This window comes from Anser cygnoides, chromosome 2, assembly GCF_040182565.1.
Source record: "Anser cygnoides isolate HZ-2024a breed goose chromosome 2, Taihu_goose_T2T_genome, whole genome shotgun sequence".
NCBI classification, from domain to species: Eukaryota; Metazoa; Chordata; class Aves; order Anseriformes; family Anatidae; genus Anser; species Anser cygnoides.
In genome coordinates this window covers 99,031,754-99,056,081 of record NC_089874.1, presented here as the reverse complement: position 1 = coordinate 99,056,081, position 24,328 = coordinate 99,031,754, and the positions used below count along the sequence as shown (strand labels likewise).

The window sequence follows — 24,328 nt, the reverse complement described above, 5'->3', positions numbered from 1 at the left end:
AAAAACAGTATTATTAGTAACGGTTTTCTAGTGTACTAATTTAAAAGTATTCTTTGCTCATATATTTTAAAGACAATATTAATAAAACCTAAAGGTGAAAGTAAGGTATCTTGAAGAAATAAAAATTAAATAAAAACAGAACCTAAAAATCAAAGGCTTGGTTCAGCCATGAAGCATGTCTATTTTTCTGGTAAGAAATATTCTGAATGGGAATAATTATAATGCATTTAGTCAGTAGCCCAATTTCCCCTTTGACATTAGTTTACAACCAAGCAGTAACTTCTGATGTTTCTTCAGTTACAAAGCATTCACTAATTTTTACTCTTTAATCTGGTTTTGTTTTCAAGAAAACAAACATTAGTCAAATATGTTAGATGTTCAAAAGAAATCTAAGCAATTTATTTCCTTTTGATTCTCCTTGTGCCCTAAGCAAACAGACTGGCATACAGCTCTTCCCTATTTTTGTTCCTGACAATGAAGAATGCCTTATGTGTCCAAAAGAAGCCTGGGGCCCTTCTCATAGAAATATTCATAGTAAAAACTTCTTCTTATGAATTTTGTTTCTGTTATGAAGTATTCAGCTATAGCAACTTCAAGTAAACCTGGAGAGTTTTCTTTACAAACACTAGAATTATGCTTTCTGTCTGCCACAGATCCCAAACACATCCATGCACTGTACATGCTGCTTCTATAGCAGAACACAGCTATAGAAATTATACAAAAAGTACAAATAGAGGAAATAATTCGTGCTTTGTTAAGAGTTAAATATATATGTATAGCCTTATTCTCTAACCTTGAATAGGGTCTGGCATTTTTCCATCCTTACTTTTACAATCTGTTTCTTCTTCATTACTAAGTGACGTATCCATATGTTGAACTTTAGCTTTTGAAGGGCTGTCATCTGCATTAGGATCTAAACAAACACATTCAAAATGTAGCAAAATGGACATTATCTTGATAAAAGCGAAAAAGAAATTAGTTATAGTGGTTCTAAAAGTGCACTTGAATTTTAACTAGCTGCTTCTGTGCACAAATAGAAACAGTTACAAACATTAGAACAATTTTAGAAGCATTATTCTGTGATAACGTATTAAATACGAACTAGACATTTTAAAGATTTTATACCCTGGTTACAATTACATACATAAATTTCTTTCTTAACATAATTAAATATTATAAATTATAGTAGCGTGCTACATGGTCATGTGCAAAATTAGACACATTAAACAAAAGGATTTTGAATAGGATTCAACTTATTTCAAAACTCCTTCTTAGATTCCAAATGGTTCTTTCCTTTTCAGAGTATGACAGTGCTAATTGAGATCATTATACAAATACTCTTCTCATTACTTCTACTGAGCTATTTTAAAACACAGTTTAGACATTAATATGTGATAAAATTATGTACATTAGTTTTAATTCAAGTCTATATTTTCATGCAAGTCTGAGAATAAGAGCTTCATAGCAATTCTTATCCATTTTCCAGAATAGCATGCAGTTGGACTGTCTGTCCGTCCAGATGGTATTGTACAGCAAGTTTTGGAAGATTGATTAAACTGACTGAAGAAGTCTCACAGATACCATATTCCTACAGCTTTGTGAGAATCAAAGGCTGGTAAAACTGGAAAAGTTTTCCTCCACAGATAAGAGCTGTGGCTGTGCTTTAAGGATTCCATCTGGCTTTCTGGACTGCAGGTTAAATGCACACACTGAGGTCCAACCTGCTCATTCTGCCCAGTTCACCAAAATGCCTGTGAGCAGCTGGCACTGCAGAGAGTACAGCTGTTACCAGGTAAAAAGGTAAATGACTCTGCAAAGTGAGGAAGGCTTTGTGGGTGAAGGGGAGAATGGAGAGAAGAGCCATAAAAAAGGTCTTTCTAGTTGCTCCTGAAAGAACTTGCTCATCCATCAGTTTTCAGTATACATAAACCTTACAAAATGCAACTCAGAACATACGCACACACTACCATTCTGACCAAATCTTTCAACCTGCCCTGAAAGAAAGCTATCTTAGATCACAGCAAGTTTACAAGTTACATCCCTCTGAGCGCACTTACATTCTTGCCATCTCTTCCTCATCATCGGGGCATCCGTAACAACCTATAAATAAAAACCATTTACGTTAGCTATTTTGTGGATACAATTTTAACTTAGGTATTTCATCAAATATTTATTTTTTAAAGATATGACTGATAGTGGTACACACAAGTGTAAACCACCGAACGGACATGCAAGAGTAGTTACTCAAACAGTTACTTACCACAGTTAAACCTGTTTTAAGAGCTTAAAAAAATAAAATAGCTGGTTTCAGAAAAAAAAAATATAATGATTTATAACAGTTTATATACCCTCTACTTAAACATTCCTTAAATCAAGAACAAATTTTTTTATGGATGTAGTGAAACAGTTCATGGAAAGACAAAACAGTCTACAAAATATAAATGAAATTAATTATTTCTATATCCATGAAGAAAAATCTGAAACATACATACATGCATGTACGATTTCCACCAACATAATGTAATTAATATTCTTCCAGTACGTTTATTTGCTTGCAAATAATAATAGTCTGCATGCAAACAGATTTCAGATATAAGCACTTACAATTTTGCTGAAAGACAACCCTTGCATAATTAAGCAGGATTTGGGGCTTGCACAGAAAGAATACTTACTAGCATTAGATCTTGCCAAGAAACACTGCTTAGCAAGCAGGCTGTTTACACATTGAAATTGATGGAGAGCACAAATTTAAGGTATGCCAAAAAGAACGCTAAGCACCTGAGTTAAGTTGTCATGAACCAAAGTGGTGAGGCACACCTGAAGAAGAAGCTCTGCCAATATCCTGGCCAGATAAAGCTGGTAAACGTTTCTAAACATCATTGCAGAATAAACAACAACTGAAAGCAGTATGAAGATAACTTCATAAGAACATGCTTCTAACAGTGCAACCCCTCAACAGTTTCAGCTCATGGTGCTCCTATGAACCCATGCCATTGCTGAGAACCTCACATCCACCTGCAAATTTGTATACTTTCCCGTGTATATCACTGATTTTTTTCATCTGTTTCTTTTGTGAACTGCCACAGGATGCTAACAGAGCAGAAACTCTAACCTAGAAAAGTATGAAGGTAGCTTCCTAGCAACAATTAAACAAATTGTTTTACATACATACACAACTGGGAATTGGCTAAGTATTAATACAGATATTTTGTATATCTGTGCTCCCTAGAGTTGTATTTCTGTACAGTCAGATAGCATGAGTATTATTTCAAACAAGAGAAATACTTAAATACTTATGATGGGAATGACCAATGGGAAATTGTATCCAGAGTAATCTTGGAAGAAATATTAAAAAGATAAAAGCACTTGTAGTAAAGGTTAAAAAAAAAAGTTTTTTTTTTCAGTTTATTTATAAGTGTATAACTTCTAGCATTCTTAAGAAATGTACCTTTATTTGTTTTCTTCCTTCTTTCTTCTCAATTGTTAATGCAACTTGCCTAACTTTTCTGTTGAGTTCAGAGCCTTTACCCTTAACTTCATCAGATTCTGCTATCTCAGGATAATGCTGTTTCTAAAAAAAATAACGAGATGCAAGTCATGAAGTCATGCTTCATCCTATGCAATTCTTTCAAGATCTAGCACAGAAAGAGAGAATCATGGGAGAAAAAAATCAACCTGTATACATAAAAAACAGAACTTCCTGAAATGTTTAGGTATAGAATTGCAGACTAATTGAGGGGACTGAAGCTGAATCTGCTCAAAGCAGGCTTGACATTCAACTCTGAACTGGCTGCACACGGCTTTTTCTACTTGGGTCTTGAAAACCACAGTAGACAGATTCTACAATCTTTCTGGGCTACCTGCTCCAATGCCTGACTGTCCTCACAGCAACAAACTTTCTTATGTAAAGTCAGAAATTCCCCTGCTTGAATAAAGTTTCCAGCCATGCACGTCCATGAAGGGCCTGATTCTGACTTCTTAAAAACCTCCCCTGAGGTACTGAAGGGCTGCTGCTAGATCCCCCTGCAGCTTTTTCTTCTCTAGCCTGAACAAAGCCCAATTACCTTAGCCTCTTCTCACAGGGAGAGTGCTTCAGTCCCCTCACCATCTTGGCAGCTCTCCACTGAACTTGCATCAATAAGTTTATGGTTTGCAGAAGCACAAGGCTGGACACAGTATTCTAAATACGGCCTAAGAAATAGTCTGTTGCCTACAGTTAATCCATCCCAGCTGCATGACTTAAAAGTTATTCTTCTTGAATTATTATTACATTTACAGTACTTAGGAATGTAACATAGATGGGGTAAACAAGAAGTACAAGAGCTAAGAACATGAAAACCACCAATACAACTCTCACTGAGCATATCCAGCTGAATTAACGAACAGAAACAACAAGATCTTTAAGAAGGACATTGTTGCAGAACCAAAACAATACACCCTGTAACAACGTTAGCTCCTAAGACATCTAAAAGATGGAACAATTTCTTTATTGATTCAGTTCTTTACAGTAATTTAAAAAAATTAGTTATAAGCCTACTTCTAGGCAATTACAGCTGTGCATTTCCTTTTTGGCGTTGTTAGTCAACCAAAATAAAATACACTAACAACTCAGTGTCAGCAACGCACCTGCACACACATCATTGATGAGCTGAATTTTAAATCCATTTATTAGACCATCAACATGTATGACTGCAGTACAGATTTACGTGTTTTCACAAAACCTTATGCAACAGCTTAAAAACACCAGATTTTTTTTTTTATTAAAATCTGACTAGCAGATTCTCTACTTAAACCATTATACCAATAATAATAATTAAAAAGAAAAAAAAACCACACACCTTTACTGTAAAAACTTACCAAGTATGCCAGTCTATGCTTAGAGCCGCAAACGTGCATGAACATGTTACTCAGTCCTGTTTTACAGTGGCACAGTTGACACTCATAGAGAAAAGGGAAATTGTCTTTTGATCGGTATTCGATTATATAATTAAGTCCTGCATTGATTAAAAAAAAGTTAGGAAATTTGATGTTTGCTGAAACAATGTGTTCTACTTGTTTCTTAGGCTCCAAAATATAATCAGTGCTAGCTACAAAAGAGGTAATAAAGGAAACTATCGTTATTGCATGTCAAACATGTGGATGAAGATTTTTGTAACTATGAGTTATTTCATCTTTTGGTTGTCTAGACTTCTTCAACACCAAACACATAAAACCAAATTTCTTTGAGATGCCTTATTTTTACCACAGCACTTGACAAAATGGAAAAAAAAAATCCCTTAAAAATTAATAGCAACAGTTCTTTTGTTACTATTTGTACATTTTAATATATGCTCCTGTAGTTATTCTTCTAGTCCAGTACACTCTCCCTTCCCTCCACAGGATGGCAGCTACAATTGGACAAAAATAGTAAAGCTCATTTAAGTCCAAGTTTCTTTCTATCGTATCACCTTAGACTGTTTACAGACCATACTCTCAGAAGCATTCTAGGCTAAATCTAACAGTTTTGTCACTAAGATCAGTCCCTTTCATACCATACTACTACGTACTCAATGTAAAGTTAGTAAAAATCATAACGTGCATTAAAAGTTTACATTTTTAAGATTAACTCAATGCTCTTTAAAGATAAACATCACACAAGCAAGCAGTTACAGTATTAAAAACCCTCACCGAGTGCAGGTTCTGAATCTTTACATGTGTTAAGTTGCTCTTCCAAAGTCTGTCCATGAAATCTCTCTGGCTCAGTCTGCACTGTAAGATAAAATCAATTTCATGTAATCTCACATCATCCATCGATCAGTCTTCATGGTCTCAAAAAATCTCCAAAATGAAATGAAGTCCTGACTCTAACCTTTGGCCTAGAGAAAACATGCTAAGTAATTCACGTGTAAGTGAATCCCTGCTCATAAAGAGCCCCACAGCCCAAATCAAGTCAGTTACTGAGAAACTCTATCCCCAAAATCATGTTTTCACTTGTTTTATAACATCTTGTGTGCAAATATTATTCTATGTATTATTACAAATATTTACTGTAAATGGGAAATACAATGAATAGAAATGAACTCAAAGCAACCTTCTAAGATCTAGACATCTGTACCTCAAAACATTTCATTTCTCTCTACGCTTTCTTTTTTTTTTTTTTGACATTAAACATTCTTACCATAATCAGGAAGTTTTTCAGGTGTTTTCACTTGATCTCCTGTGCCACCTGCAGCTTTAACTAAAACAAAAACACGCAGAGACACAAAAAAAAAAACAGAAGTGGAAATTTGGTATTTTATATATATATATATATATTTTAAAGAAAACTATAGACAACAAACATGTTTTGTTTTGAACGTGCTACATGATTTTTGGGATAGAAAATATTTATACCAAACAACAACAAACTTATTTCATGTCAGCCAATTCAATGAAGCAGGCAGAGGCAAACCAATGCAGCCTCTAGTTACCTCATAACGTGGGTTTTAACACACAACACAAAATTAAATTCTTAAATAGTGGCTTAAATTCTAAGCAATTTTGACTGTAATTTAATTTACATAAAGACAACCTGCAACAAGGAGAAAGCCTGACTGATTCTCTATGATGCCCATACCTTTTATTCTATAATTAACAAAGCTTTATTTCATAAATTTCAGGGCTACTTTAATCCAATACATCACAGAAATTCAATTTAAATCCACTGATCTTGAGACGCTTAAACCTCCTGCCTGTCAAGACACTTGATTCAGGCCAATAACCTTCCTGTCCTTTTTAAAAGCTCTACAGCTATCCCCTTCCCAGTCAAGTATTTTTTTTTTCTGTTGGCATATGGCATGTGTTAGGGCTGGGGTTGCAGAACGTTAAGAAAGACAGAGATAATGACCACATAACGTGATCTGTCATGGAAGAACTGGGAGAGGGAGAGAGATCTATGTAAGATGAGACTGGGGCGGGGCGGGGGGAGTGAAATGCCAATGCATGCAAAGGAAACAAGTTGTCATGAAGAGAAAACTACAAAGACTAAGAATATAAATCATATTCTGGTCACTAGAATTCATCTACTTTTTTTAGTGTCCAATCAATCCGGGAAAAGGGAGCAGGAAAGAAGAGAAAAAAGATGTGTTGACCAATTCACCTCTAAACATTTCAGGGCATCTACGCTGATAAATACCTAATTGCTTAAATTTGCTTTAAAGACTGTACAAAATATTCCAGACTGGGTAGGTGCAAAGACAATGCATACTTGGGCCACAACTTTCAAACTAAATCCCAGGAGCAGTGCACTGCACAAACCTGTATCACTGTACAAACCTGTAAATACATTTTGGTGCGTCATAAAACACAAATAGGAAAAGTTATAGTTAAACCCTCATTCCTAGTGGAACTAGACTAGTTCATAAAAAAGTAAGTTTTAGTGATAATTTAAACCTATTAGAAGCACTTTGCTTCAGCTAAACAAAGATATCTGTAATGAGATCTTTAAAAAAGCAAATATAAAGCGTGTGCAGAACACATACATTTAGGAAGTATATATGTATTTTTTAAATGTAATTTCAATCTTGAATGTCTTTGAGGTTGCTCAAATTTTTAAATGTAAGCAATCATTAGTATTGTAGCTAGTGCATTTTAATAAACTTTGCTCACATTATTGATTTTTCACTGTAGGATTATACAGTTATATCATCGAAGAACATAGGTCAGGTCCTAAAGCACAGAGCTTGAGGAAGGCTTTTTCTTGTTTCATAAATACCTGAATTGGGGCAGGGAGAAAGCTGCACCTATAATATAGGATAGGAACTAAAAAAATCTTGCACTTACCAATACCATGAGCTTTCAGTGCTTCTTCAACCTAAGTTAGTGAATTATCAACAACCAAGGAAAAAAAACAGTCACTTAAGATTCAAAAGACAGCGATGTAAAAGTATCTTTGTTTATAAAATGGGTTAGATTAACACTAACACCTTAGACCACCTCAAGAAAATTACATTATACTCAAAAATATATTTTCCCCAGGTAGTCTATCATTTAAATAATTCCATGCTGCATTTATTATCAGTCCTGTATTCTGATGGATTCTCTGTCTCTACTAATCCAGAATACAAGAGGCAAAGTTTTATCCATCTTTTCTGATGGTACCAATGTACAAAACTAAGTTCCACTTTATTGCAGTAAACAAAATAGCAAAGCAACAAAACAAGTTAAATATCTGAAATTGCACACTCTAAAAAAGATATTTCAACCCCCCATTCTATTGCTAAATAAATCTATAAAATCCGACAAAAGGTGCACTCAAAAACTGATCTTACCGTCTTATGCTTGAATCCAAGGAAGTGAGTCTGCAAGTTTAATGCAGAAGCACACCAGATTTTGCAAATCTAGGTTAAAGAGAAGAAGTGTTTCTAGCATTGCACATAAACCAACAGAAAAAAAAAATACAACTGATATCAAAACAAATCACAACTGCCATTAAAATGTCAGCATAGGCAAGTTCTATAAAAGTACTATTTCTATAAGACAAGCTAAAGAACTTTACTAGACCTCAACTAGAACTTTTCTTCACGAGGTTCTACAACCACCAAATAGCCACGTAATTAAAAGGAATCTCCACATCGCATAAAGGTTTCAGATGTCGCCAGAATCCTGCTGCTATCTCATGGCATATTTTTGCGTGGATAAGCCAAGACAGATCCAAGATCTTCCTCACACCCTATCAACCAAGTCTGACCCAGAGGCAGTGCATACCTGTCACAAGCCTATACACGTGTCCAAAGCCAGTTTTTCTCAGAGCAGCAGGCAAACTAACAGACTTGCGCTCTGATCTGTTTGGGGCCTGTCTCACTCACATGCATGTCAAGTGTTTCAGTCACAGCTGGTTTATTTCCAAATACTTCCTCCTCGTCTAAAAAACATCTTTAAAAACAACAGCAATAACTCTGAGAAACAGATACATTATGATTTTATTTTTTTTTTCTAATGAGGAGCTGCAGTTTAATCTTCCACTTCAAAAGAACGCCCTTAACTAGAAACATAATATTATTTCAATTAAATTAAAATTACTAATTATTTAATGAAAGTATTGGCTTGGCTGTCTTGACACAACACAGTCAAACATGCAAAAGACAGCAAAGTAAGTTTGATGCCAGTGCTATATAAGGAGAGAGGAAAAAAAAAAATGTTAAAATAATAACAAAATAAAACAAGTTGGTAGGAATCTTCATACCCACCCAGAAAATCCACCTGAAGGACCCTAAGAACAAAAGATGTCTTAATGTACCTTCCTATCTTCTCCACCAGAGCAGCAGCAAATATAAGCCTTAGAACAAGAAGACGAGCTCAAGACTCTTAAATTCTTTGAGAAGTTTTCAATACACCTGCTGCATCTACACCTCTACCTTCCTAACACCTGGGTCCCCGTATTTCTATGCTTTCTTGCATTCCTGCTCACTGAATCCTTTTGAAAGGGTAGTTTTGTCTTCTTGATGTCCATTGAGTGTGTGAGACTAAAACAAATTTGACTAATTTATGCATATACAAAGAAGATAACAGCATCCCCAACATTCATTCTTAGAAGTGAGAACAGTAACTTCTTATATGGGCTTTAAAAAATCTGAAATATGCATAACTAGAGTATGGTCGAGTTGCAAAAGCAGAAAGATTTCCTGTCCTGTTCAAAAATGTTTACATGGCAAGAGTTTCATCCTCCTAACACACCATAACCATGCACTTCTGTGCCAGATGTTCTTTTGTCATGCCTCGGAATACAAACTAAAACCCCACAAGACATCCCATGCCGTTCCAGCGTAGGATCAACATCCAAGAGTCTCATCTACCCCAACAAAGTCCTAGAGTTCTCAGTCTCTCACACCTGGTTTCCAGTGCCCTGGCACTCCTGTTCACCAGAGTCAACACCACAAAGACGCAGAATCTGCCAAGATGCAGCAACTCTCACCACGCCCTGGGTGCACTAAGAACAAATTGTCACAGCACTGCAGTCTACCTGCCACAACCCTAAGCAGCTGGCCCACGACTGGTCTGGCCAGAGATTTATGGGCAGGTGAACCTACAAGGTCCTGCAACCCTGTGCAGGACAGTGGTGTAATACAGCTGACGGCAGTGGAAGTTCTCCCAGGAGGAGGATGGGCTCTCGAGGAGATAGATCAGTGCTTAGAAGAAATCCATATAAAATCAGAGGCTCCAGGATATAAGATGGTACCAATGCTCCTCTCTCATGTCATCTTTGTACACTAAAGAGCTGCTGAAACCAGAAATGGAGTACAGAGTCCAGCAGTAGCCAGACAGCTAAACACAGAGTCCAAACCCAGATGACCACTCTAATACACATGCTGTATGCTAATCTCTGTGTTTTGGTAGCACTATGTATCGTCATTCTGTAAAATGAGAAATCTCTCAGAAAAAAAGAAACAAAAAACATAACCATGGAAACACACAAACCTTTTTTCATTCCTGTTTTCTATCCGATTAGAAATAAAGAAAATGCTTTGTTTTTCTTTTCATTTGAGCCTCTAACAAACCACAAGAAAGAAGTTTTATTACTCAACATATGCTTCAGTATTCTTGCCCCTGCTCAGACAAAGATACTTAGCAGGTGTATGGACAGGCTTGTTTCAAGCAGACCACTGCCCTGGGTAAACTAAGGGAAAGAAAGAACATTTTGTAAATAACCTTAACATTTTTATGTATAAAGATCTATTTTTGAAAGGGAACTCCCACTGCAGCTTCTTGAACGTTAGCAAATTATCAACAATAATAATAACCTACCTAAAACTAAGAAACTATGCTCGTGTTAATGTGTTCTGTATTTGCACAAGATGTAATGGCAAAACTTTACAGTTAGTTGTTATTTTCACAATTGGTAAACTTCAGAACCCTAACTATCTGAACTGCAGACACTTTCTGTTGAGGTTTCAAAAAACATTATAGGGCAATTACTAAATTTGTAAGTTTATAAGGATCTCACAAAATTAACAATAGGGAAAGTACATTAAAAGATTAGAGAACACATAGGCAAGAATACTGTGCAATAAAGGTTACTAAGCAAAGCTGGCCTAAGTTAAAAATGGAAATATGCTAAAACTGAGCAGAAGACGGGCAAGTCATAAACCTAACACCATCACAAGCCAACTTGAACATAGCTGCTGTTTCCTCTGGTGTTCAGCAAGAAGTAGAACCAGTACAATAACTGAAACTGCCCATGTTTGGTTTGAATTCAACACGACAATGCATTCACATCAAAATGTCATTACTTCCCTTCAGCTTCCTGAAAATAATGCTCTGAATCAAGAAGCTGAACGAAGCCAAGTAACAGGGAACCAGGCACATCAACACTGTGGTAGCAAAACTGAAAGACGAAGGCTAAGAGGGGAGGAAGAGCTGCAAAAGATCTTTTCCTCACAGATTAATTCACTATATAAACAAGAAGGACTACTGGGGATCAGTCTGAGGAAGCCCAAAGCTGGCAGCAGGTAACATGCAGGTAAGAAGGAGGCTGTAATGCAAGGCTGCTTTCAAAACCACGTCAGCTGTAAACAATTGCTGTCCTATACAAATTCTCTCTATGTGGTGAACATCAGGTTTCAGCTGACTGTTACTCTGTACTAATAACTAGAATAACTACTTTTTGAAAAGGTGAAGGAGAAGTATCAGGCCAAAAACATGTTCAGAGATTCCCCAGGAAAAAAAAGCACCGGCTCAGCTCAAGATAAGAGTTCAAACTCGGTTCAGCTCGATTTCGCGTTAGTTACAATTCCCAGCAAGCAATACTTACGTTGCAGTAGAAGGGGTTTACCTGCTTCTTTATCTCAGCTTCGGGGTCCATGGCTGAGCTTCAGATGATATGGCAACTCTAGGGAAAGTACCAAAATAAAACAGATTGTTATTTTAGATCCAGGAAATCGCCCGAATCCCCGGGGCACGGCAGGAAACCACTCGAGCTTCCCTCGGGCAGCACAACACCGCCGGGAGCCCTCACCCACGCCCGGCAGCAAGACAAAGGCGGCCGCCGCCGACCTTCCCCGCGACCCCGGGGCTGCGCTGCCCGCCTCAGGGCCGCCACATGGCGGCCGCGCCGCCCCGCCGGGGGACACCGGGGAAGGCGGCGGCAGGGCCCTGGCGGCCCGGAGAGCCCCCGGGCCGCCGCTGGGAGCGCTGTCGGAGGCAGAGCCCGAGCTGGTGCCGTGGGGAGACGAGGGAGGGACGGACGGAGGAGGGACGGAGGGAGGGAGGGGGGGGGTGGCGGCGCTTTGTTGCCAGCCCGGGGCCGAGGGGTGGGCTCGCCCCCGGGAACGCCGCCCTGGTTGTGGGGCCGCGCACGGCGGGTCTCCTTCCTTCCCTCCCTCCTCCCCCTCCTTCCATCCCTCCCTGCTTTCCTCCCTCCCTCAGATGTTCCTGAAGCCGCATGTCCGCCCTGGGTGGAGCGTCCTTCTTTGTCGAGCGAGGAGCTGTTCTCCCGGCTGGCTCCGGCACAAGAGGAGCGAGCGAGGCAATATAAAAGGCAAGCGCCGCTTGAGGGGTGACAAGTCCGGGGGGGGGAGAGCCCGGTGGGATTCCTGCTTGCGCCTCTTTTCGGGGGAATTGCAGGGGAATTTCAGGCGGTCCTTGGGAATAGCAACCTGCAGCCCTCACCTTTCTTTGCCACGAACTGTTTTGGATGGCCTCCATAGGCACTGGGATGACCCGTGTAAAATATCCTTATAGAATCCCAGAGTCATTATATCTATGCCTTTGCAATGTTACATGTATTTTAAAAAAAATACATAGCATGTATATAAAATGTACCAGAAGAAATCCAGGCAAAACACTGTGAATTTTAACTAATAGATGGTTTTCTTCGTTTGCTGGACAGTCCATGATAATTACTGATTTGTGTTACAACAGATAAAAGCACTCAACTGCATTTTTTAATTATTTTTTAATTTTTTTTTAACCGATTGCATGTGACACGTTTTCCTTGCAGGTCTCATTCATGTTTGTAATGTGCATCTAATCACCTAGTGATTGCACATCTCAAGGTAGGCAGGGTCAGGCCTGGAACAGCCCGATGGAAGGATGCTCTGTGTGGAAAACCTAACATTTGAGGAAGAAGGAGGCTGTTTACTGCTGGTTCTCTCATTCTCCAAATGAAACATAAACCTGTTGTTGTGACAGGATTTGGTCGTTGCATTCCCATGCCTTTCTGTCACCCCCAGACACTGGATGAAAAGGACAGCATTTGTGACTGGCTACCAATGCTGTAAATCGCTGGTTACATGTAATGCTTCATCAGTAATTTAAGTTGGATAAATAAATTTTCTTTTTTTTTTTTTTTTTTAGTCCTTAACTATTTCTGAGAGCAATCCTGTTAGCATTGGCAAATGAATTCCATTTTCACACCGTAAGTGACTACAGTTTGCTAGCAAACTGTTATTTTTGTTTTTCGTTAGAGTAACCTTCACATTTGGGTTAAGGCTTCCATCATAATTTTCTCCTTGCATTTTCTCATGCCTAAAGAAATATTTCAGGCTCTGAACATGCTCACATGTGCCAACGTGAAGTGATTTTCTTTTTCAAAATGTGCTTTTTTGTAACCGGTTGGAGTATGAGTGTGTGTTTAGATGTGTGCAAGCAAAATAATACACGTTTACGTACTTATGAACATATGTACATTGCTTCACTTGTGTAATCTTTTTTCCAAGAAATTCTTCCAGCAGAGCACAGTCCTTCCTTTATAATCTTCAAGAGAAGAACGCCACACAGCATTTCAAAGTGTCAGGAATTGGGAGATATTTTTGTTATTTTTAAAGTGATAGAGGTTTGTGTGAGAGAGGTACTTAGGACACTGATTTGTTTTAATGCAAGTTATGAATGGAGCTATGCCAAAGAAGATAATTAGGATAAAGTAATTCCTTGCTGCACAGGACAGTCTAACAGCCTGAGCACCTGTAAGAGTGTGAGAAGCTTTCTGTTCTTTGTTTCTTTGAATTTACAGTGCAACTGTCCTCATGTGCAGTCGCATTCCCAAATCACATTCCCAAATCAATCCTGTTTTTTGCATGAGCTATATGCAATAAACTGCTTCCATTTCCACACAGATTCCTATGTGCTAAATTTTATCCTGGGTGTACATCTTGGAAGGATCTTTCAGCCTCGAAATGGAAATTATTTCACTTTGTGAGAGTCCTTTCTTGTATTCCACTGAGGAGCCAGTGGGCTGTCAAAAGGTGATTGATATCCATAAAGAAAAGGGTGAATACAAATGCATGGTAGTATTTTGCTGCAAATCCTCAGTGCTGTAAATTTTCTGGCATCTCAGAGTGCTTTCAACTTACCTTATTGAAAATGGGCTTTCATATAATGAAGTAAGCAGGCTGAGTGTGTAACAGCTTGAAAAGAAGCTTCAAGAATTTTGATTTTATTCCTCTGTATTAAGTGTATTAAACTGCTTTCAGCAATTCTTGAGTTCTTTTATGCATCCTAGTCATAATCCTAGCTTTGTCATGGAAAGGACACCAGTGCAGTGTGTATGTGTAGGAAAAGTAGTTAGGAATGTGTATGGGGGAGGGAAAGGCATTAGTCTTGTATTCTTCTCAGAGCAGAACCTATGTTTCCACTCTTAAACATACACCATCTGAGCTTATGACTAAGGAATCTCAGATCCTATCACAGTAAAAATAATAGCAATAAGTGAAAATGGGGTATAAAAGTGATACTTAGGGGTTTGCTGTGGCAGCAACCAGGAAAGATGAGCTTTTATCCTAATACATAGGGTGTTAATATATATGAAGTTACATTTTGAAGTATTTAAATGTTTGCCGATATCGGTTGATCTCTGACAGTCTTTGTAGCCAAATACTTAGCACCTTTGGCACCTGGAATCTAGAAGTCCAGGTATTATTAAATTTAACTTTTTGAACTTAGTCTCCAGAGTTCCTGAAAAACCCATTGTTCTGCTAATCAAAGCAATTTTCTACAAATAAATACCACTATTTTTAGTCTGAGTTTCTTGCGTCCTTTCAAAGCTAGAAGCAAGATTTACATGCCTCAGTGGAAGACCCGTGAAACCTCTGATCCTGGCTCTTTGGGGTCATCAGCTATTGGATCTTATGACTTGCCGGAGGGATTGCTTTCTGTTCTGCCTCTCAATGAAACTAAGGCTAAGACAGATTGAAACATCAATATTTAGTCCCAAGAATTTCACTGAAGCAGCTGTCCAAAGCAGCTCAATGGTTTGGAATGGTACAGTAAGTACCTAAGTAAAATCAATTTGCAGATAGAGTCCATTTCATTATAGGTCTTTTTTATTCTACGGGTTTTGAGAGCTGTTTCATGGAGCCAAGTTCCCAGTTTGCTTTTTTTTTATTATTATTATTTTTAGATTGCTCATTTCTTGACTTGTTGGTTTATTTATTATTTTATTTAAGGAACTTCTGCAGCAGATGTTCTCTTCTGTGTATCAGACCTAGACGTTATAATAATGATTGGAATGTGATACTTTAAGCTTTGTTTACACGCACATAGTTTGTACTCTGAGATTGTAGGTGCTTGAGAATTCCTGCTCACCAACACATGGAGTGCCTAAGTTTTCACAGAGACTAATAAATAACTTGATAGAGTGTGAAGGAGGAAACGCTGGATCTGGGAACTGTCTTCCTTACACCCAGATGCCCAGCTCTCATCGTTCTCCCACGTGTTTCTTTCTTGCATAATGACCAAGCTGATCTGTGAGCAGCAGAGCTAACGAAGCCTGGTTTCCTATGGATCTCTGCCCTTTGTGCCCTAAATCCTGTCTGCTCCAAAACTCCAGCTCTCCCATTGACACCAGCATTTCTGAAGAGACCGCAGAACTGCGACTAGCCAGGATCTATGTAGGTTCCAAGTGTCCAGTCTATATGTACCCAGTGATTGCTTGGTTGAGCACTGACAGAAATAAAGTACAGAACTGGGTGCTTCTTTTTCACTAGGGGTACAAATTGGCTGCTGCCAGAGACTTAGCATGCTTAACTGTACGTTGTAGTTTCTTAAACTCAGACTATTACTATTTTCTATTCACTTTCTTTCAGCTTTGCTATTCTGTGCTTTGTTCAACAGCCTCCTCCATCCCTCAAATCCTCTTCGTTTTTCTGGGTTTTATCATATAGGCTATGATAATCCTTATCATCAGCTACTTTAGAATATTCCTGTTCTCATGTGAGAGATGGTTTCTCATTTTGATATTAACTTGTCTGTTAGCTTTCTTTGTTAGTATAAATAGTTGCCTTCACTGAAAGAGGTAAGAATAAGTGTAAGTATTTAGACATTTGGAGGAAAGGAATTACAAGGATGGTACAAAGAGAATGCTAGTGTAGTGGAGTTAAGAAAAAAAAATATTTGGACTGAAAAAGAGGAAGTCTGACTGTGGCATCTACTGAATCATCAGGTAACATTATGAGAGAAGTAGTAGAAACAGTAGGCAAAATACTAGAAAAATCATTTTGGGAAAGAGTTCTAGACTGTTAGGAACATGAACCAATTATGTATGTTCTGTCCCTGAGTTTTAAGTTTAAAACCGGAAGAAATGTGAGCTAAGACAGTAACGCTTTTCCTTTTTGTACATAACTATCCAGAAGTTTCTGCCCGAGACTTGAAGCTAACTGGGGCTGCACAGTTATAGAGGGAGTGAGATCCTGGTCAGGATCCTTCTCACTGCTGGATGTCAGTCCAGAAGGGCTGAGTGTGGGGGAGAACCAAACTATCAGAAGTCTTTAAAGAGAGATCTTTTTAATATAATTTCTTACAGAACTTTGAAGTAATACAGAAAGGATGTAAGGGAGAAATCAGTTATACCTATACAACAGGGACAGAAGAGGGTCTTTTGTGTACCCAAGGAAAGACAAACCTGCTGAAGACAACTTTAGATTTAAACCAGAAGTGATCAAGGGCTGAATTTCAGAACTTGCTCCACAGTTCAGGGCTTTGAAAACTGAGTGTAATGAACAGAAAAACAAGGTGTTAAAAACAAGTTACTAAGTAAATTGAACACCAAATATTTTATAGCAAGACAAAATATAACAAAGGCAGGAAGCATCTTTTCATTAACATATACTTCTTATGGAACTGTGTAGCCACTAAAGTAGCAATAGAAACCAGCTTATAATTATGCTATCTAACCTGAATGTTTTGTTATTTACCGTAGAACTATGCACAAGCTTTTCTAGATAAGGAAGTGTTTTGGAATCAGAGGTTATATTTAGGAGTTGTTTGCTGAAACACAATTACTTGATACTGTAACCAGTTCTAATGTGTTGTTTTTTTTTTTCTTTGTTTCCAACATTGTTTTCATAGGATTTTTGGCTTCTTGCAGAAACAGTAGAAAATGCAAAACGAAATAATAAAGCCTGCTAAATACTTCTCGGAAGTGGAGAAGAGTGTGCTGCTTGCATTGGTTGAAAAGTACAAATATGTACTTGAGTGTAAAAAAAGTGATGCGAGAACTATTGCCCTGAAACAACGCACCTGGCAAGCTCTAGCTCATGAGTATAATTCGCAGCCCAGTGTATCACTGCGAGACTTCAAACAGTTAAAGAAATGCTGGGAGAATATCAAGGCACGGACAAAAAAGATAATGGCACATGAAAGACGGGAGAAGGTAAAAAGAAGTATTAGTCCACTTATAAGTACTCACATCATAGGGAAGGAGAAGATTGCCAGCATAATGCCTGAGCAAATGTACTTTTTGCAGAGCCCACCAGAAGAAGATTCGGAATATCACCCTGATGCTTCTAGTCAAGGTATAAATGTTGTTGTGATGATGCATGTAGTTTTCTTTTGTCTGTGGTTTTGCCAGTGATTTTTTTTTTTTTTTTTTTGCCAGCAATCTAAATCTATCCACTTAGCTGTGACTGCTGGTTACAGAAAAGTAATTTCAGAGCTGTGATATTACAAGACTGTCTATATCCCTAGGCCCCCAAGAGTTAAACTAAGATCTTAATCTTTTTTTTTTTTTATCTAAGTCAGTTTTTGACATATCTTCTGCTTTGTAACGAGCATCACAGCAGGCATCACACTCGCTTTACAGAGAACAGAAGGGTCCCAAGGATATTTTGATCCTTTGTAAGGTGTCATTTTGTTGGGAAAAGGTCTGAGCAATAAAAACAAAACAATCCACCAGCAGCAAATTGATAGACAACTATCTGCTGCAAGAGTTCCCTCCAGGTCTTTCCTCTTCTGTGTTCAAGAAGGACTAAAAAGTGTTTGTAGAATCGTATTTCACACTGCAGTCCACACTGGAGAATGGCATTTTTGAAAAAAGTTGAGTACTATATTCTTCTTTGTTTGGCAAGCATACACAGAAGGAATAGTACAAGACTATAAGGGAGCATACCTACAGTCCTTTCTTGCAGACTTCAGGAATGTCCACGTAAGACTTTTCTTGCTAAAAAGAAAAGAGTAATTGCATTGTTAGATAACATTCTTGCATCTTCTCTTTCATGATTGTATTTAGCATAAGTAAAGACAATAAATTGCAGTGGTTACTATTATATTCCATCAGTAGTTTCTTTTATTTCAGTAAAACAAGTAGAACCTTGTTGAAGTTAGAATAATATTTTAGAATAATATTTTTTTTTCCAGAAAATATACAACACTGTGTTTATGCTATATGCAGTAATGATGAGGAAGGAGTAAGTAGTAGCCTTCCCCATATTTCCACAGTCTGTTGGTGTTATTGTAGGTGTGACTCTTTACCTGACACTCAGATCTTTCAGGAGATGATTGCAGGTCACATACAGATTTGGCTTAAACATCTGCATTAAGGTTCAGCTCCAGGCTCAGCCAAGCCCAGAATGGTTCAGTTCAGATCATTATGTCCTCAGTATTCTATACTAGAACAGCGTTACATGGTGGCTGCTCTATTCTGGTACAGAAGCATAAGGTTTAGATGTATACAGCTCTAGATATTATCACAAGTTTGTGTTTCTTGAGGGAGAAGAGGGGTATGCTATAATACTTTTTCTTTTCTGTTTTACAGAGTCGTTTGTCATCTCAAGTAGAGAACTCTGCGAGGAAGAGAAAGAGCTGGTACATTTCCCAGTGTGTGAAGGTACCTCCCAACCTGAGCCTTCGTGTTCTGATGTCAGAATAGCAGCGGATAAGAACTACAGAAGTAAAGCGTCTCAGGAAGGTGCTCTGAAAAAGATGCATGAGGAAGAGCATCATCAGCAAATGTCAATTTTGCAACTGCAGTTAATCCAAATGAATGAAGTTCACGTGGCAAAAATACAGCAAATAGAAAGAGAATGTGAGATGGCTGAAGAGGAACACAGGATAAAAATGGAAGTGCTAAATAAAAAGAAAATGTATTGGGAGAGAAAACTGCAGACCATCACAAAAGAATGGCCTGTATCATCCTTTAACAGACCCTTTCCTAATTCACCGTAGAGCATAAAGTGGCGGAGTCAGTTTGATTGAGCACATTTATAAGTAATGCGCACTGGAAAGAGGGTGTTTTAATGTGAATGTACAGTGACAGGATAGGTGCCCAGCTGATAGGGAACACACTTTGATGCTTAACATTTAGGGAAACACTGGTAGAGTCTGCCAAGGGCAGAACGGTACTGTTCATTTGTAGGTAATCCTGACTTTTGTAACTTTCAGACATACGCAGTATTCTAAAATGTGAACATATTTTCTGCTCTCAGAATACCCTAACATTCTTTGAAATTTAAGGTATTCCGGGTCTTCTTTCATTGGGTATTCTTGAAAAAATGTAACAGCTTTAAACATCAGATTATGGTGTTTATTTTGGTTTCTAGCACTTCATACCTACCATTTCCTAAATAAAAGCAAGGGTTGCTCTCTGCCATTGAGAGAAAAAGCAGTTGACAGATGTTATGCTGGGGCACAGAAAAACAAAACAAAGTGAACGTTTAGCCTCTGGTTAATATAGTCCATAACCTACTCTTCATAGAAGATGTGAAAGTGAAGGAAGTAGCAAAAGCAACACTGTAGTAATTGAGCACTTTGCTTGTATGAACAGCAGTAATATTTTCTATCTGGCTGGCTGATTGAGAGAGTGGCTGTGGAGTGGCCCTTGTGTTCTTTGAGCCTTGACCCTTATGAAGTTGTAAAGAAGGTGACTTCTTCCTCAGCCCCTGTGCTTGTGCTCTCTTTTCCAGGCCTGTCTTGTATTCAAGTAGAATACCGAAATAGGAGGGCCGCATGCTGCTGCCAGTGCTATGTGCTGTGCACGTGGAATCGTTCTGAGGGGAAGACCTTTTTAACAATTCATAAAGCTCTTAAAATGTAGCAAGTCATCTAGTCCATTGGCAAAGTTTCCTTCTGTCTCCCCATGCAATACTTAGCAGCTAACTGGAGTATTTCAGCTTCACTAGAAAAAAGGCTAAGACTTGCCTTCTTTTCCGTAGCTTTGGGTGGTAAGCTAGGGGATCATTCCTGTCTTGGAGTTCTGTTTTATTCTGTCATGTGTGTTAAGGTGATGTATTTCTTTGCTTTGCTGTCAGTGAGAAGTGACAGACATGATTTGTATGAAAGCATTCCCATGAAGGCCCCCGCAGAGTTTGGGGGCCCAGAATAGTCGATGGTAGGAAAGCACAAATAAAGATAATCCTTCCTTAGGCAATAGTTTGTTCTAGTGGGGCAAGGGTTAAGAAAAATGAAATACAGAACTCCATAAAGATTCATAAGATCTTCTGATGTGTGAAAAGCTGTTTTGTAGGAAGCTGTACTGCCAACATTTGAAGCAGTGAGAAAAATGAAGAAAAGCATATATTTTCAATGAAAATCCCAAGTATCCCATTATTCAATAACGCATTTTTAGGTCACGATTAATAAGGTCACATCTAGACAGAGAGCACCATATTTAAATTAGGGTATGACACAAAACATGCTGTTCTTCCCAGTTACACTCCTATTTCTTCCCTGGATATTCTTTCTAGTGCAATTTGTTTCGGATTTGGTTTTTGGCAGTTGGTTTCTTGCTAGGTTTTTTTTGTTATTATTTTTCCTTTGAACTCCTTTCCCTGCTGGTGATTCATCTTTGCAAGCACTGCCATTATCAACCACAATACTCACAGTGGTTAACGCTGTGGTACATGCACTGCTCCCTTCAATGTGCTAACACCAGCAAATGCAGTGGGAGTGATTTATCGCAACTTATTTTATATTACAGAGGAAAAAAAAAAAAAGGCGATTTTGCAGAGCTGCTGCAGGATCATAGAGCCGGTCATGTATGAAATCTGAAGACAGATCTTTTTGACAGGAGACTCGGTTTTCTTATAAATTGGCTGTATGAAGGAAGCAGAGGACTTCCAAAGGAAGATATAATTACGGACACTTTTTTTTTCTGCTGCATGGAAACAATATTGGAAGGTAGGACAATGATGCACAATAATGGTAGAGGCAAAAGAAAGCAGTGAACAGGAGTGAGGACCTTTATGGTCTGAGGTTGCATTCTGTGTTTCTGGAAGGCAAGTGAGTTATTTGAGTGGTTATGACAGTTGGTTAGGCACCGTCCAGAAAAGAGATAGAAAAGGTATTTCTCTTAGCCAGTGGTAGGATTCTTTCCACACTGCTCCAAAGCGAAAGCAATTTGAAACTCTGTCATTAAAACCAAGTGTGCTAAGGTGCCTAGAGGTGACCAATGGAGACAATTTCAGCACTGTGAAGAGAGCAAGAATGGAGAGACAATCCAGGTCTAGATAGCCTTGTGGTAAGGTATGAGTAGTCCAGGGAGAATCAGTGATGTTTGAGATAAGGGTGGTTTTGACTCCAGAAAGCTGTAACGTTGCTCATGAAAGATTGTTTTATTTTTGTATTTAAAAAAAAATCATTTAAAGTATGCATGTTTTCAGACTGTACTAAGTGGGCAATGTCTTTATTTTGGTATGCATACCTATTCTGAACCCAAAATTTACGGTTCTTAGGCTGAACAATAGAACCTTTTAATTCAGCTTGTACTTCAAAGAAAGAAAACCACAGGAGAAAAATTAAAAAGAACCAAGATGAAGATATGAAAGAAAGAATGATCAGTACATACACAGAGGAAGAATGGGCATGTCACACCTAACAAATGATCCAAGATGCTGTTGTGGTGGGCTTAATGAAGACCCAGGTTTTTGCTTTCCCATCTGTGGTCGACTGTTGGCTGCTGTAGGGTTGGTTGATAGAAAAATGTCAAAGATCAACATGATGAAGTAGTGTGTCTCCTTGCCAGGCTTTCACTTCTCCACCTAATGGCTTTATAAAGTGATTGCTGTGATGGAGTTTAAATGACATGAGAAATGTGGGGTTTTGTTTGCTTGTTTGTTTTCAGTTCCTCTGGTTTTAGGTTTTTTCTTTTCTTTTGTCCAACTTTTCGTAGTTGTAGTATCGCCATCCCAGAAAATGTCAGTTTGTTCCTCTGACTTTTTTTTTTCCAGCTTACATCATTGAGATACTTTTCATATCATTGTGTTTTCCTGTTAAACATCTGGCCAAGCTAAATAGGCATTTTCCCAAGTTTTTTCAAAGATGAACTACAGCAGTGCTAAAATACCTATTCTCTGGATTTGTTATAAAGTTGTTGGCAAGAATGAAATTAAAAGATACACTGGGCCAAACAATCCCTGTTTAATTCCATAAGAAAAAACATACCAGACAGATACGGATATTCCTCGGACTCTGTTCTTACGAAGAGAAGGTATGACCTCCTAGCCAAGGTGTGGCAAATTTCTTCATGCTCTCCAAAAAGACACTAGCCTGTTCCTAGCTCTGTCTCTCCTTGGAGATCACCTAACTTATCTGATATAAATCATCTTTATTTGATAAGTTTTTCCTTTGCATTTATTCCCTACATCTGCTTCCTCCTCCCCCCCCCCCCCTTTTAATTTTTTTTTTTTTTTTACTAGCAATAAGTGCAGGAGATTTCATCCAGAGTTATACATTATGGTCTTTTCTGTCTTGGCCAGACTGCCTATATCACATCTGAACATGAGATGGTTGCTCCTCTCAGTCATCTTCTTCCACAGCCACATAAAGTATGGTCACTTAGCCTTTTCTGCACACCTGCCCACATGTTCTGCATTCTGGGCACAGGCTAGGAAACGCAACAGAGGATTTTGGAAAGGGGTTGGTGTAGAGAAAGGCTTGTACAGGGAGAAGCACTTTCTCTCCATCCCAGCTCTGTGTAATTCTAGGAGGACAGTCTGTGACTACAAAGTCATGAGTATCAGAGCTAATGCAGGATGCTGAAGCTGTGTAATTGGTACTGATTCTTCATAAATCCTTGGGGTTCGTTTAGGTTTGGAGTTTCTGGTAACAAAGTTCCTTCTTGCTAGGTAGTTGAAGAGTCTGGAAGTTTTTCAGAGCCTCACCTCAAGCTCTTGACCTTGACAAAGAAGTAACCCCTCCTGCAATCCATGGTAGTACTTCCTTCAGGGCCCAAGCTGCTCTATCACAGAGCAAGGGATCTTGCTGTTTACCACAGATCCTCTCCGTGACACTCCTCCCTACACAGTAGAGATGTCTTTAGCCAGGACTGAATGTCCATCCCTCCTGGGCCATTGCTCAGAGAAGATGTCCACACCGGGGGCAGGTACAGCCGGTGGGGCCTAGCTCAGCACTAGGGCCGAAGCAGGCCTCTTGCGGCCCCATGAGCAGCAAAATGCCTTGTGGCCCAGGGCTACCCTTTTCTGAGTTATACCACATCTTGTGCAGCTGAGGATGTAGTCCTGGATTTTGTTTGCAATACTAAATGTTTGCAGTCTCCCAAGACTTCTTTTTTTTATACTGCTTGTAGCTACAGTGGCTTTTACAACGCATCCTCTTCCTTCTTCCACGCTCACGTTTTAATCCTTCCCATTCATCCTGAATTTCTGTGGTCACAGCGCCATATTCCCAGCTGTTTTTCTCACGATAACGTTGAAACGAAAAACTCCTACACATTTATATAGTGTTACTTTACGGGGTAGGTGAATTACATGTAAATCTTAAAATAGTATTTTTATTTAAGCAAGTAAAGTCCATCACAAGTAGTCCTGTGATTTCATATTTTGAGCTAGCTTGTTCAAAGCTGTTCTTACATAACTGATACATCTAAGTGGTTTTTGTTTGTTTGTTTGTTTTTCCATTTTTTCTGTCTTTTCACATTAATTTTCTATTTCTTCTCCAGGCAGTTAAATGCAAAACTCATATATCATCACTCTTCCTGAACTTTGTCTCTAGGTAGATATTCAGAAATGTTTCTGTGTAAAGTCAGCACTAACATGTACCAAAATTAACACATTTAGGTTAATGAAATAAAACAAGTAACAAGCTGATGGGATAATATGCAGAAGAGAAATAGAGAAATAAGAGAGAAAGAGAGAAAGAGAAAGAA

General features: G+C 38.5%; 2 protein-coding genes and 1 long non-coding RNA gene across 9 annotated transcripts in view; 1 reads left to right on the top strand and 2 right to left on the bottom strand.

The window, feature by feature from the left end:
* LOC106036001 (uncharacterized) overlaps window positions 1–12,143 on the bottom strand; it is a 23,882-nt gene extending 11,739 nt beyond the window's left edge. For all 3 annotated transcript variants that reach the window (XR_001207052.3, XM_013181171.3, XM_013181173.3), the window contains exons 1-10: window positions 11,972–12,143; window positions 11,768–11,845; window positions 8,289–8,357; window positions 7,801–7,831; window positions 6,158–6,217; window positions 5,668–5,748; window positions 4,858–4,994; window positions 3,449–3,571; window positions 2,058–2,100; window positions 794–913 (exon numbers count right to left, since the gene is read on the bottom strand). Coding sequence is in view for 2 of the 3 variants with exons in the window: in XM_013181171.3 (XP_013036625.1) it covers window positions 794–913; window positions 2,058–2,100; window positions 3,449–3,571; window positions 4,858–4,994; window positions 5,668–5,748; window positions 6,158–6,217; window positions 7,801–7,831; window positions 8,289–8,357; window positions 11,768–11,818 (715 nt within the window). In the remaining variant the exon portion in view is untranslated. The remainder of the gene's footprint in view (window positions 1–793; window positions 914–2,057; window positions 2,101–3,448; window positions 3,572–4,857; window positions 4,995–5,667; window positions 5,749–6,157; window positions 6,218–7,800; window positions 7,832–8,288; window positions 8,358–11,767; window positions 11,846–11,971) is intronic.
* MSANTD3 (Myb/SANT DNA binding domain containing 3) lies at window positions 11,347–24,328 on the top strand. Of its 5 annotated transcripts, none has more exons than XM_048079578.2 (4): window positions 11,347–11,476; window positions 12,382–12,493; window positions 17,299–17,744; window positions 18,983–24,328. In XM_048079578.2, the coding sequence occupies exons 3-4, from the start codon at window positions 17,330–17,332 to the stop codon at window positions 19,390–19,392; spliced, it is 825 nt and encodes a 274-aa protein (XP_047935535.2). In that variant the 5' UTR covers window positions 11,347–11,476; window positions 12,382–12,493; window positions 17,299–17,329; the 3' UTR covers window positions 19,393–24,328. The 5 variants fall into 5 exon arrangements, with proteins under 5 accessions (XP_047935535.2, XP_047935534.2, XP_047935538.2 ...); XM_048079577.2 differs by lacking the exon at window positions 11,347–11,476 and adding an exon at window positions 12,039–12,171; XM_048079581.2 differs by lacking the exon at window positions 11,347–11,476 and having other exon boundaries at window positions 12,197–12,493; window positions 17,299–17,602; window positions 17,696–17,744.
* Window positions 17,770–18,987, bottom strand: LOC125184799 (uncharacterized). The gene is made up of 3 exons (XR_007169241.2): window positions 18,700–18,987; window positions 18,338–18,388; window positions 17,770–18,239 (listed from the first exon to the last, which is right to left on the bottom strand). It is a non-coding gene; the product is annotated as an uncharacterized lncRNA (long non-coding RNA).

Bases quoted from the DNA above. Each gene is read 5' to 3' on its own strand.
- MSANTD3 (XM_048079578.2), top strand. From the start codon at position 17,330: ATGCAAAACGAAATAATAAAGCCTGCTAAATACTTCTCGGAAGTGGAG. The intron at 17,745-18,982 runs GTATAAATGTTG...TCTGTTTTACAG, and splicing joins CCCTGATGCTTCTAGTCAAG to AGTCGTTTGTCATCTCAAGT.